Below are 12,478 nucleotides of genomic sequence, written 5' to 3'. Positions count from 1 at the left end.
ACATTGGTGGCCGTGGGCCATATTGTTCCAAAAAATCAGTTACCAAATTGTGAAAATTGGGAATTTTACCTGTCTGGCGGATTGACAGGTGCTTTGCCTCTCTTAGGTATTACTGGGGAAGGTAAAAGTTAGAAAAAATACCCTCGCCCGTGGTTCCCTTTTCGGTTCCCAAGAGGGGCTCTCTTTCTGCTGCTTTTCCCGCCCCTAGGGGAAGCCGTGAAGTCGTGGATGAAGGCTTGATCCCCGGGGACGGGCTGGGGGCCGCCGGGCTCGATTCCAGTTTCTATGGGCACCTAAAGCGCAACTGGATCTGGACCAGCTACGTCATCAGCAAGGCCAGGAAGGTGGGTCCCGGCGGGGGGCAGGCACCCCTCCCCCTACCAGGAGCCACCAGAGCTGCCCATCCCTCTCAATCTCGCCCGAATTGGCTCACTGCTTCTGAACTGGTAGAACAGCAGCTGACCAGAGGCCCAGATATTTATTTCCACATGTACGGTAGGTGAATCGATCTGGCCCGGCCTGTCTTTTCAGTGTGTTCTGACCGAGTCTGGGACGTGAGGCAGAGGTCAGACGTGAGGGAGGGCCCAGAAGCAGCCCAGCCCCTAGAGCAGCCTGTCCCCCATCCCCCAGCCCGGCCTTTGCAGAACCCTGAACAGCTCTGAGCATCTGATGCTCTGGACCCCTGGGGATTCGGGGAGCCCCTACTTCATTCCAGGGTTGCACTTGCCTTTTAGGAGAACACTGCTTCTGAGAATGGGCTCATGGTGAGGCTGCAGACGTTTCTGTCCAAGCGCCCGTTGCCACTCAGTGCCGGAGGTACGTGTGCGGGGCGTTCACCGCAGAAACAGACGCGGGGCCAGCCCGGGCCACGTGACTGCAGACCATGGCAGCTTCTGCTGGGTCTCTGGCCCCTGCGGGGCTCGTCCTTAGACGCCCACCTCTTGTGCTTGCTTCTAGGCACCGGCAGGTTGAACATCTGGGGGGAAGCCAGAGTGGGAGCCGGGCTCTGCGCTGACCAGGAAGAGCAGTTCGAGATGGACCGAGAGCCCACGCTGGACAGGAACCGGAGAGTGAGGGGCGGACGGAGTCAGAAGCGCAAGCGGCTGAAGAAGGACCCTGGAAAGAAGATCAAGAGAAAGAGAAAAGGTTTCGTGATACTCGTTTGCGTCTGCTGGGCCTTGTCTCTGTACCCCCGGCCCGGAGACAGGCGGTCGGGGCTCTGCGGCCACTGTGACCTCTGCCCTCAGACTCAGAGTCTGTTTTCCCGCCGTCTGGGGGCTCGTGCTGCGTGGTTGCCGATCTGTCCCCCGCGTCGAGCTGGCAGGCAGGTCCGCAAGCCCCTCGTGTGCTTTCTCTGTCTGTCTGCTCCCTGGGAAACCCTCTCACTTCAGTTTTCTAACTCTATCTCGCCTGAGGTAACCGGGAAGTCTTTGGCAGAAATCCTCATCACAGCCCCAATCCTGTCATTCCCCGTGTTTGGTTTTTAATGTCTGCATGACGTTAATCAGGCCAAAGTCACGTTGTGTTTGCAAATTAAAGGAAAGGCGGGAGTCGGTCAGGCCTGCAGAATCTCTTCGAATCTCAGGAAGCCCTGAGGCGTGTCTGACGCCACCATTTTGGACTCTTCACCTGGGCAAGTCTTTGTAGCAAAGGATGGCAGGAGGACAGTGAGGAGACCGGCGTGTTTCTTCGACCATCTTCCCACCTTCTAGTGGTCTGTGTGTCATACCTACCATCTCCTAGCCGTATCGCTTTCCACGAGAGCAGGATGTTGAAACGGGAACCTGGTTTTGGTGGTTTCTTTGGCTCGTGTTTGTACCAAGTAGCCTTGTGTCCGTTGGAAAGGCCCCCTCAGCGCAGCCTGTCCAGATAATGCGAGAGATCAGTTTGGTTCACAGAGACCTGAATTCATCACAAGACAAAACACGGTGGTGGCGTCCCTTGGAATCCCAAATGTTCAGGCCCTACTTTTCTCTTGCCTTAATTTGGAAAAACTTCCAAAGCAAATAGTCTCTTGGAATGGGCAGTAGCATATGGTGTTTACCTTGCGAAACCGCCTTCAGCATCTCCCCGAGGGGAGGAGATACTGAAAAAACCTGGTGGCTAGGCTACGGGCTCATGGTTCAGCTCCCGTGTCTGCTGCTGGCTGGGCTGTGTGACTTCGGGCAGATCACGGTATCTCACTGTTTCAGATTCCTCAGCTACAAAATGGGGATGACACCTGCCTCCTTGTAGGGCTGGTGCAAAGTAGTATCTTTTTTTAAAGATTCTATTACTCATTGTACAGAGAGAGAGAGTGCGTTCGAGGGCAGCGGGGGGAGGAGCAGGAGGAGAGGAAAGGGAGAGAATCCCGAGCAGAGGCCACGGCAAACACAGAGTCCGATGAGGGGCTTGATCCCACAACCCCGAGATCCTGACTTGAGCCCAGACCAAGAGTCAGACGCTCAACCGACTGCGCCACCCAGGTGCTCTGCAAAGTAGTATTTTTAATTTTTAATTATAAGTTGTCGCATGCAAAAAGCTCAAAGTGGTGCTTGGCACACAGTAAATATTCCAAAACGTCGGCGCCTGGCACCGCCCTGGTGTTTTATACCCAGTCTGGTTCAGGCCTCAAGGCAACCCTGTGGGCTGTGCCTTGTCGCCACGGTGCCCCAGGGCTCATGCAACAACAGCAGAGCATGGTTAGGGCCCGGAGCGAGCCCCTAGCCTTCAGAGCGCCTAGCCTCACAGTGGGAAGAGTTGGAGATTGGCAGGCTGCGTTCAGGCCTCCCGCCTGTCCCCATTGACCATTTTACCCCTTGACCAAAGGGGTAAAAAGAAAAAAATTTAAAAGATAAAAATAAAAGCATGTCTGTATCTCCAGGCCCGAGTCTTGTGCGGTTAGTTGGTCTGGCTCCCGACACCCTTGATCAGATCTCCCCAGCCGAGTAGGGGCCCTTCCCCTCTCCAGGGGGCAGCTCCAGACCGGTTGTTAGAGGCTCTCTCTCTTCTCCCCGGTACTCTCAGAGGAGTCCCCCCAGGAGAAAAGCCGCAGCCTGCGCTACCACGACGAGGCCGACCAGAGCGCGCTGCAGAGGATGACCCGGCTGCGGGTCACCTGGTCCATGCGAGAGGACGGGCTGCTTGTGCTCTGCCGCATCGCCAGCAACATCCTCAACACCAAGGTACGCGGCCCCCGGGGCCCCGCGCCCTCCTGGCCTGTACCCGCTGCATGGCGTTCCCCGCCGTGGGGAGCCCCCTTCCCCCTGTGGCCCGCAGGGCACTCCTCTCTGCTGTTAGGCCTGGCCACCGGGAAGGGCAGCGCCCAGAGCCCTACAAATGAATACTCCTGTTTGCGCACGTTTCCTTCCAGCCTCGGGCTGGCACACGCAGATCAGGCTAACCCAGCCCAGGGCGGGTCTCTCTGTCTCTACTGGGAGTCCGGCACTTCCGCTTCCCTTCTCCCGCTCTCATCTGCCTGGAAAACGCCCCTCTTTGTCTCTCCTAACTGCTTATCATCTCTGGAAAGGCTTCGGTGGTCCTGCCAGTTGGAAGGAATTCCCACATCTCGCATGGACTTTTCGGGCTGCTGCCTTTGCTTCTGGCCCTTCTTGGCCCATTGGTGCGGCTGCTTCTCACAAGGCAGAGAGGCTTGTCATGTGTGTTCGTGGCTGCGGTCCCCTGCATGCTGCCAACTGCATGGGGACCGCTCAGTCACCGGGTATTGAATCAGTGTGGAGTGGGGATGGCGGCCTCGGCCTGGCTCCACGCCTTCCGTGCCACCAACCCCCCCACCCCCCCACACACGGGTCCTCCCGGCCCGTGTCCCTGAGCCCCAGAGCTGGGGAGAAACTCGCTTCCCCGCTACCATGCTCCCTCTCTCCTCCGATGTCACTGCCTCCAAGAAGGCCCGGAGCCCGAGCCAGCATCACATTCTCCCCCTGCTCCCCAGAGCGGCCTCACTGCCCTGGGCTGTCTGTTCCTGCCGTTTGGTGCCATTGGGATCTTCTGAGATTGCAGCAAGGCCTAGGGAGCATCGAGCTAGCAAATGTCCGATTGCGCTGGTTCACCGAAGCCACTGGAGACCAAGTTCTGCCACCGCCTAGTACCGGGCCCCTTCTAGGTCCTAATGCCGCCGGGTGGCCCGGGTAGGGCGGCTCCCTCTGAGCCCAGTGTGTGCACCCTGTCCTCAAGCACGCCGGCCAAGGGGAGCAGCCCCGGGTGCCCTCTGCCTGCAGGCTCACTGGATCCCTTTCCTTGACCACTTTTCCCAGATGCTGTCCCCCCCCATTCCTTCCTAAATGCCAGCCCAATCCCTTCTCCCGGGAACTAGCTAGAGATGTGTCGCTGTCCCTAGTACCTGTTCCTTCCCTCTGCAATGGCTTTTCATCGCAACACTGAGGGGTCGGAGGGGCCGCCCTCCGTGCAGCTGGAGGGGCCAGCGGAGCCCGCCCGGCTCAGCATCGGCAGACTCTGCTCTCTCCTGCGTACACTGGGAGCAGGTTCTTGGGCCGCCTCCTGCCTTCAGCGAGCCCCCTTCCCTGCCCGGGCTCTGCAGCCAGCGCCCTCTGAGCACCTGCTACTTCCCAGAAGACATCCTCTCCCCCTGGGCATGGCGAGTTTGGCTTACTCTTGGCTAGCAGCTCACTGGTGCGGGGCCCGGAGGCGGCGCTCTGAGGATGCCAGAGTCTGGAATGAGCAGCCACAGAACGTCCCCTCCCCCTCCTTTCGGTTCAGGCCGCGGGCGCGGAGGAGTCTGACTCTCCGCCCCGGCTTGTGTTTGCTGCAGGTGAAGGGCCCGTTCGTCCCCTGGCAGGTTGTGCGGGACGTCCTGCACGCCACCTTCGAAGAGTCTCTGGATAAAACCTCCCACTCGGTCGGACGGAGGGCTCGCTACATAGTCAAGAACCCACAGGCCTACCTGAACTATAAGTAAGCCTCGTTCGGACTTTGGGAACTTCGGGCCAAGGTTCCTCCCGTGCTGCTAGTTCTTTAGTCTTCTCTCCTCCGTTTTGCTTAAGAGTCCACTCTGAAATCCAGAGCGCGGCGACCTGTCCGCCTGCTTAGCCGTAGCCTGTCCCAGGGTTCGGGTCTGTGATGTTTTCAAGGGCCGGGCCTGCTTCCGGCCCTTCCGCGTATCCAGTGCCACGTGGACTTGGGGCCGGCCTTGGGAAGTAGGTGCCGTTCTCCTCTGCTCCCTGGGAAGAAACGGGCCATCCCAGCTAGGCGGCTTACTGACTGACCATCCCCGCAGCAGCGGGCGGGGAGGGCAGAGGCCTCTGTGCCCACCTCGTTCTCACCCGGCCAGGGCCCAGCGCCATCGCCCGCCCCGTCAGACTCCTGACAGCCCCTCCACAGGCACGGGCCTGGGTGCAGAAGGCCAGAGACCATCATGCAGAGGGGACACAGGGCAGGGTTAGGAAGGACCGCTTGCGCCAACTGGCTGTTCTGTCCTGAGCTCTGGCTCTTGGCTCTGTCTCGGGCTGCGGGCAGTCAGCAGAGTAGCAGAGACGAACAGCCCAGCCCCGGATTGTGGAGAAAACTGCCCCTGGCGGGCTTTCTCAGCCTCAACAGTGTTGACCTTTGATAGCTTCGGAGCGGAGCTGTCCTGTGCACTGTAGGCTGTTTAGTGGCGTTTCTGGCCTCTGCCGGCTACACGCTGCCAGCGCCCAACGCCCAGCCATGGCAGCCAGACGTGTCTCCAGGGGTCTGCAGAGGCCAGTGGGTAAGACAGCGGGGGCCTTCCGGTGGGGAGCCGCTGGCCCCTGTGTCTAGAGTCACAGACTCTTCTATCTAAAAGGGCTCTGGTCACCTGCTCCAAGCGCCTCTTCTTTTCAGAGTGGAAACAGACCCAGAGAGAGGATCCAGGGTGACAGGGCCTTGGCAGTGCAGTGAGCTCTGGAACTTGGGCTTCCTGGCCTCCTTCCTTGTGTCCAGCAGCAGCCGGGGGATGGGAGCCCGAGGGGCTGTGGCCGGGCGCAGGGCGTGTGTCCACTTGGAGGCGGCTCCCTCACCTGGGAGGAGGCTGATACTACCAGTCACGGCCACCCTGGCCCGCTTGGCCCTGCCCTCAGCGGATATGTGTCCTTGGGAATGCTACGCCTCCCCAAGCTCTAGAATGGGATGATGGGCTCTGTCTTGCAAGCTCTTTGTGAAGTGAAAGTCTCTGGCTCCTGGGAACCCCGCCAATACCTGCTGCCTTTTCCTGCATTTGTTTTTGGGCAAGTCAGACTCTCATCACAGAGAGATGAAGATGTCTGTGGACATTGAGGGCTTTGACGAATAGTGAACACCGGGGCCTGGGTGGTCGTTAAAACTCACAGTAACATTGTCACATAGGGCATCTCGTTTGGTCCTGGCAGGATGCCTGTGAGGGCAGACAGGCGAGAGTCGCCGTTCTCAGTTTATGTGTGGCAGGTGGAAGCTCAGGGAAGGCGGAGGTGTGCGCGTGCGCAGCAGCAGCCTGACCTGAGTCAGAGTTGGCCGGCCCCAGATCCTTCCTTGTTAGGAGTGTGATCAGCCAGCAGGTGTATAAGTAAGTCCTGCCTTGTGGTCAGCCGAAGCCAGATGTGTTAGAACAGGAGTCTTTGCCGTGGTTCTGAAGACAGACTCGCTACAACACCAGACCTCACGTTCGTCCTCTCTTCCTGCAGGGTTTGCCTTGCGGAGGTGTACCAGGATAAGGCACTTGTGGGAGATTTCATGAATCGGAAAGGTGACTATGAAGACCCAAAGGTAGGCCCTGTGTGGTCACTGGGCTCGACTCACCCTGAAGGCAGGGGTGTAGGTTCTTGTCTGGTCGTCCGGGTCCCACAGCCCCGCTGCAGGCCTTGCAGATATGGACATTGACTGTCCCTGCTTGTCTTGGCCCTCATCTGGTGGGGCTGTAGCGTCTGTTCTTAGAAACCGTTAGAATTTGACACACTGCCTTGCAATTCTGTGGGGCCTTGGGCCTATTTCGTTAAGAGAATAAGGCAGCTCTAAAGAGATTCCAAACAGCTGGATGCCCCAGAAAGCTGGCAAATAGGATAGGACGTGAGTGTTTCTGAGTTCTCTGGGTGGACACGTGCGGGGACGGAAGGCTGAAGGACAGTGGGGGACCCACAGGGGTCTTCCCGTCTGGGGCTTGGGAGGGAGGAGTGGTATCTAGGCAGGAGTGAGGGCCAGCAGCATTCTCCTTGCCCCACATCCCTGGGCAGAGGGGTGTCTGTCACCTTCCCAGGTAGGCGCTCTAGGCTGGGGAGACTGGGAGGCAGGGAGGCCAAGGAGGCCACGCTCCTCAGTCCATGTTTCTGGGAGGTTGCTGCTGTGGGAGTTTGTTACAGGGTTTTTTTGATGCACCAGTGAATCCTCCCTTCGGGGAGAGAGAGCTTGACATCTCATTCTCTCACATTGAAAGGTTTGTGCCAGTGAGTTTAAAGAATTTGTGGAGAAGCTCAAAGAGAAGTTCAGTTCGTCTCTAAAGAATCCTAACCTTGAAATCCCAGACACGCTCCAGGAGCTGTTTGCCAGGTGAGGTTCTTTCCAGAGGTTTCTGTGTGATCCTTGTGGGGCAGGCGGAAACCTGCCACCGGCCTCCGGCATCTCCCCTGGTCAGCGGTTCCATGGCCTTATGGGTAACCCTGCCATGTTCTTGACTCTGAACCACCTCACCTCCTCTCGTGGGCGATTCCCCTGGGAACCCTAGCACTCTGTTGGGCGCCCCCTCCCTTCTCCCATGGAGGCCTTGCTGCCTTGCCCTGTCTCCCATGGAGACCAAATCCCAGGCCTCCACAAGCCACTGGTGTGCTTTTGCTGGGATTGCTCCTTTGACATACAAAGAAACTCCAAGCTAGAAGTAGCTCACCCAAGGCCACGGTGCTTATAAGCCACAGGGCCAAGATCTGAACTTCACGGTGGGTCTGACTCCAGCGTCCCAGCTCTATCCAGCTCGGCCACTGGGCACCTGCAGAGAACATACTTGGCTTTGAGCACAGAAGCCGTGAAATGTGGAAATCCTGAGCTTTGTGAACGAGGCCTGTTTCCACGGCTTAATCCAATTGTGAATCCCTTCTTACCACCCTCATCGAGACGGTCCCTCTGGCCACTGGATTTTTCATGAATCTCTTCCTGTAGAAGTGACGGTCCTTGATCTGTTCCTGTTTGGGAACCGTATGATACGGTTGCAGTCAGCTCCCCGAATTGCAGTTGGAGGTCTCGTTCTTTGATTCAACCAACAAATAATTCATGTCGTGCCCACTTGTGCCAGGCCTGGGGAGCAATTTCTAGTCCTTTGCGGAGTTGACACCTGATACTGTTTTTTGTGTTTTCTGTTTGTTTTTGCAGCAAGCTGTTCCCCAGAACTCGAAATGGCATGGTTTATATTCAATTCTAAAAGCGCTTCAAATGACCCGCTTTACCTGTTTGTAATTTATAACCTCACATATTTTTAGTGAATTTATGGGGATAACTTTTAGTTATGGAAAAATACAGTTAAAATAGAGACTATTTTTAGGGAGAGTTCATGAGCTATCTGGGAGAAGATGTCTCATCCGGTTGTAACAGTTTGTTAAAGTTTTCTTTCGTTTGTTTTTTAATTTATTTGACAGAGAGAGAGAAAGACCTGCCGAGTAGGCAGAGAGGCAGGGAGAGGGGGAGGAGGGAAGCAGGATCCCTGCTGAGCAGAGAGCCCGATGCAGGGCTCAATCCCAGGACCCTGAGATCATGACCTGAGCTGAAGGCAGAGGCTTAACCCACTGAGCCACCCAGGCGCCCCACGGCTGTAGCAGTTTTAAAACTGAATTTGATCTTAAACATCTTGGCAGGCCAGGCACAAAACGAAATGGAGCCAACTACTTTGACTGAAAATCATTCCATTTCTGAAAAGGAGCTTTTTCCTATTACTAAATTTCAAGAATTTACTGTTGCCAGGATGAATTTCGATATTAGGATCATAGAAACCAAAGAAATGTCTTACAAACAGCCATGTTTCTTTACAATTGAGTCTTGCGATTTCTTGTATTTCCTTGCCTGGCTGTGGAGCGTGATGGCTAGCACGTTGGACTTCTTTTGTGTTTGTTTACTTGGTAGAAACAGAAGGAAGCAGCATTACTTGAAGTTCAGAAACACAGATGGGGAGATAATCTGCTATCTAATACAGCCGCTCTCTTGGTTGGGTATTCTCTTCCAGACGTCTTTCTTGAGCTTGTTTTTAATCATAACGGGCCCACGATTTTAGATCCCCTTCCCTTAATGATTAACGGTGGCTCTCTGCCAGTAAACACTTGACCATGTTGTTTGATAACCGTCAGTAAAATGAACATTCTTCATTTCCTCAACCGTTTTAACAACATGCTCCTTTGATGAGCAGAGTGTAGTTTTTTCTCATTGTAACTGACATGCACTGTTTGCGTTTTGCTGAGTTCTACATTTCCTCCAACACTCCAGGCCGTGAAAGGCCACACTGAGCAAACCTCCACTTGGTTAGTGACGGTCAGCCATGTTCCGCTGACAGGCTTGTCTCTCGATCCTTACTCAGATACCGAGTTTTGGCCATTGGAGACGAAAAGGATCCAACCAGGCAGGAAGATGAACTGAACAGGTAAGCATCAGACTGACCAAGGGCCTTTCCTTCAGCTGGTTAGTTGGGCTGCCGGGGGCCCGGCCCAGGGGCCACCCAGGGCCAGGTCTAGCCTGCCCGCTAGAAAATTTTTGAAAGTTTTGAAAATAAAGTTCTACTAGAGCACAGCCATGCCTCTCCCATGTGCCGTCCGTGCTGCTTCTGTCCCAGAGCATCAGGTTGAGTGGCTGTGACAGACCGTGGGGCCCTGGAAACCCCCGAGGTCTTCCTTATCCGGCCCCTTCCAGAAGATTGCTGACCCTGGCCTTGTGAATCAATGGCCCAGCCTTAAGGAGGGTTGAATTGGATTAAGGCGGAAAGGATTTAAATTCCAGGCCCATGAGCTTTCTGTGCATAACTCTGGTTAGAAAGCTCAGCTGTTTTTTTCCATGTTGGAAAACCAGTGTTCAGTTTGATTTTAGTTCTATTTTAGTGAGAAGCTTCTTTGGAGAAAAATTTAAGATTAGAGGAAAGTGGGGCACATGGCTGGGTCAGTTGGTAGAGGATACAACTCTTGATCTGATAAATAGATAGGGCATGCGACTTTTGATCTCATGGACAGGTTGGGAAAAATCTCAGCGCTAACTGCATTCATCAGTTGTCACATAAACCAGTGTCCAGGGTATGGCGCCCATTACCTGCTAAGCAGAAACGTTTCCCCCTGCAAAAACTGACCTATTAGTAAGGCTTAAAAACCACCACTTCTTTTGTTTTGATTTGTGAATAGTTTTGGCATTCAGGTCACCTTGGAGGGGAATTACTTTTTCTAAATAAAGACTGCGTCTGCCCAGGCTGAGCGGTGCCCGTGGCCCCCAGCCTCACGGGCTCTGCCCCCTCCCCACTGTCCCTCAGCGTGGACGACATCCACTTCCTGGTACTCCAGAACCTGGTCCAGAGCACGCTGGCCCTCTCGGACAGCCAGATGGAGTCCTGCCGGTCATTTCAGGTGGGTGACAGGGACCCAGCGACGGCCTCACTGCAGTGCTGTGGGGCTCGGGCCGTCAGGCGCGGGGGCCGAGCGCGGCCCTCGCTCACTGTCTTCCCAGCTGTGCACTCTGGGTGGGGGAGGGTGGCCCGATTTCCCCAGAGACTCCTGTGCCGCCTTCCTCCATCTTCCAAGTGTGGGACAGGATCCGGTGACTTCCAGAATCCCTCCCAGGTGGAGGCTTTGAGTCGAATGTAAATGCAGAAAATGAGGCTGAGGGAGTGACTGACCTGTGCCGCTTACCTTCTCCTGTCAGAACGCAGAGATGTCCAGCTGTTTCGATAGCTAGAGATCACTGAGCGGGAGAGCGGCCTTTCTGCGGGCCGTGGGCTTATCTCCTGAGCACGTTAGAGAGTGACCCTGCTCTGTCTTGGCTGAGTGACGTTGGGAGGGAGGAAGGTGCTTCTCATTTGACCCTGTCCTGAGCCTGGGGAGCTGCTGGTATTAGCGCTCATTCACGAGCACGGAAACTTGCATTTCAGAGGCGTGAAGAATCAAGGGCCCATGACCTCACAGCACGGGAGACTGTGGCTCCCGGGCCCCCGTGGAGGGGTGTTGAGGAGGGCCTGCACTGCCCCCATCACCGGTGCCTCCCTTGTTCTTAACGACCACATTGGTCAACACGTGGGCCCGGGCCCACCCCCAGAGGCCGCAGAGCGGGTGGGAGCCTGATTAAGTGTGCTGCCGGTCTCCAGACTCGGTGTAGACAGCAGAGCGCCCCGGGGGAGACAGTGGGGACAGACCAGCCTCGCACTGCCCACATGTGCAGGTGGTGCTTATTACTTTGGCCATAAGGGAGATGAGGAAGACTTGGGAAATGCAGTGATTTCGGGAAGGTCCGTGGCCAGGTGTGACCACAGTCCTTGTACAGCAATGGCCGGGTCCCCGCAGACCCGAGACAGCGTTTGTGTCTCTTCTTTGAATTCGTCACCGTGAGGTGCAGGTGCTTGTCCAGCGGTGACAATTGGGACAGTCTGGTAGGGGCCATGCAGTCGTCTTTTTCTTGCCACCCTTGGTGCCACGGAGTCCTTGAACCCTACTTACTCACATGAAGTGTGTGTGTTTCCTAAGGGGAGGCTGGTCGTGGGGCCTCGCCAGAGCCTTGTGTGAGCCTGAACATGCCAGAGAATGAGACTGGAATGGGTGGGGTGGGCCAGGAGTCCCATGATGACGGTCCCTCGTCTGGCCCCTGACTCTGTCTTGTTGGACCTGAGCTTGTTTTAAAAAAAAAAAATTTTTTTTAACTTACTGCCACCGTTGCCCATAAAAATCCCAATTTCCGACTGTACCTGTGGCCCTGGAGGGCCCTTCTGGCTGTGCTGCCTAGCGAGGATTCGAGCTGGACAGGACCTCGGGAGGTCCTGCCCACCACACGAGGAAGTCCAGCCCCAGAGTTCATGGTGAAAGTCAGGTCCTTGCATCGCCCCCAGGGCCTGGCCCCTGCAGCCTGCCGCTGCTGGTCATTCTTCCAGATCCGTTTCCAGGTGGTGTCTGGGCTTTGGTGGGGGAGTCAAAGGCCTCACAAGGTCAGAGGCTGGATGTAGGATCCCGGCTGGGCTCCCTGCAGCCCCACTTTTCCGAGAGGTGCGGTGCAGGGCAGTGGGTGGCCGTCTGGCTGGACCGCACTCCCTCCTTCCCTGTCCGTAGTGTGAGCGCTCCCGCGCCGCACCAGCAGCTGTTGGGAATGTGCCCTCTTGTCATTGCCTTCACACAGGCGACAAGAGCGGAAGACACCAGGCTTCCCACGAGAAGCTGGATCCCAGCTTGCACTTGCCCACAGGGCAGGAGCGGTGGCGTCACGGCCAGTCTCCGGCCTCTTGCCCTCCGCCCCGTGCAGTGCTCCCTGCCTCGGGCCCGTGTGCCACAGCTGACGTGCCGGCGCTGTCTAGTTGAGGGTGGTGTGCGGGCCTCAGACC

At 56.3% G+C, this 12,478-nt stretch overlaps 1 protein-coding gene across 1 annotated transcript in view; it reads left to right on the top strand.

Annotated features, from left to right (window-relative positions):
* GTF3C1 (general transcription factor IIIC subunit 1) overlaps positions 1 to 12,478 on the top strand; it is a 68,625-nt gene that overhangs the window by 46,263 nt on the left and 9,884 nt on the right. The window contains exons 21-29 of the mRNA XM_044232557.1: positions 209 to 344; positions 735 to 816; positions 958 to 1,146; positions 3,007 to 3,164; positions 4,769 to 4,911; positions 6,633 to 6,714; positions 7,379 to 7,491; positions 9,497 to 9,559; positions 10,430 to 10,523. Coding sequence (XP_044088492.1) covers positions 209 to 344; positions 735 to 816; positions 958 to 1,146; positions 3,007 to 3,164; positions 4,769 to 4,911; positions 6,633 to 6,714; positions 7,379 to 7,491; positions 9,497 to 9,559; positions 10,430 to 10,523 — 1,060 coding nt within the window. The remainder of the gene's footprint in view (positions 1 to 208; positions 345 to 734; positions 817 to 957; positions 1,147 to 3,006; positions 3,165 to 4,768; positions 4,912 to 6,632; positions 6,715 to 7,378; positions 7,492 to 9,496; positions 9,560 to 10,429; positions 10,524 to 12,478) is intronic.

Source organism: Neovison vison, chromosome 14 (genome assembly GCF_020171115.1).
Source record: "Neovison vison isolate M4711 chromosome 14, ASM_NN_V1, whole genome shotgun sequence".
Classification (NCBI taxonomy): domain Eukaryota; kingdom Metazoa; phylum Chordata; class Mammalia; order Carnivora; family Mustelidae; genus Neogale; species Neogale vison.
Note: the sequence above shows the minus strand (reverse complement) of the source record. Positions and strands in the feature narration are given on the sequence as shown.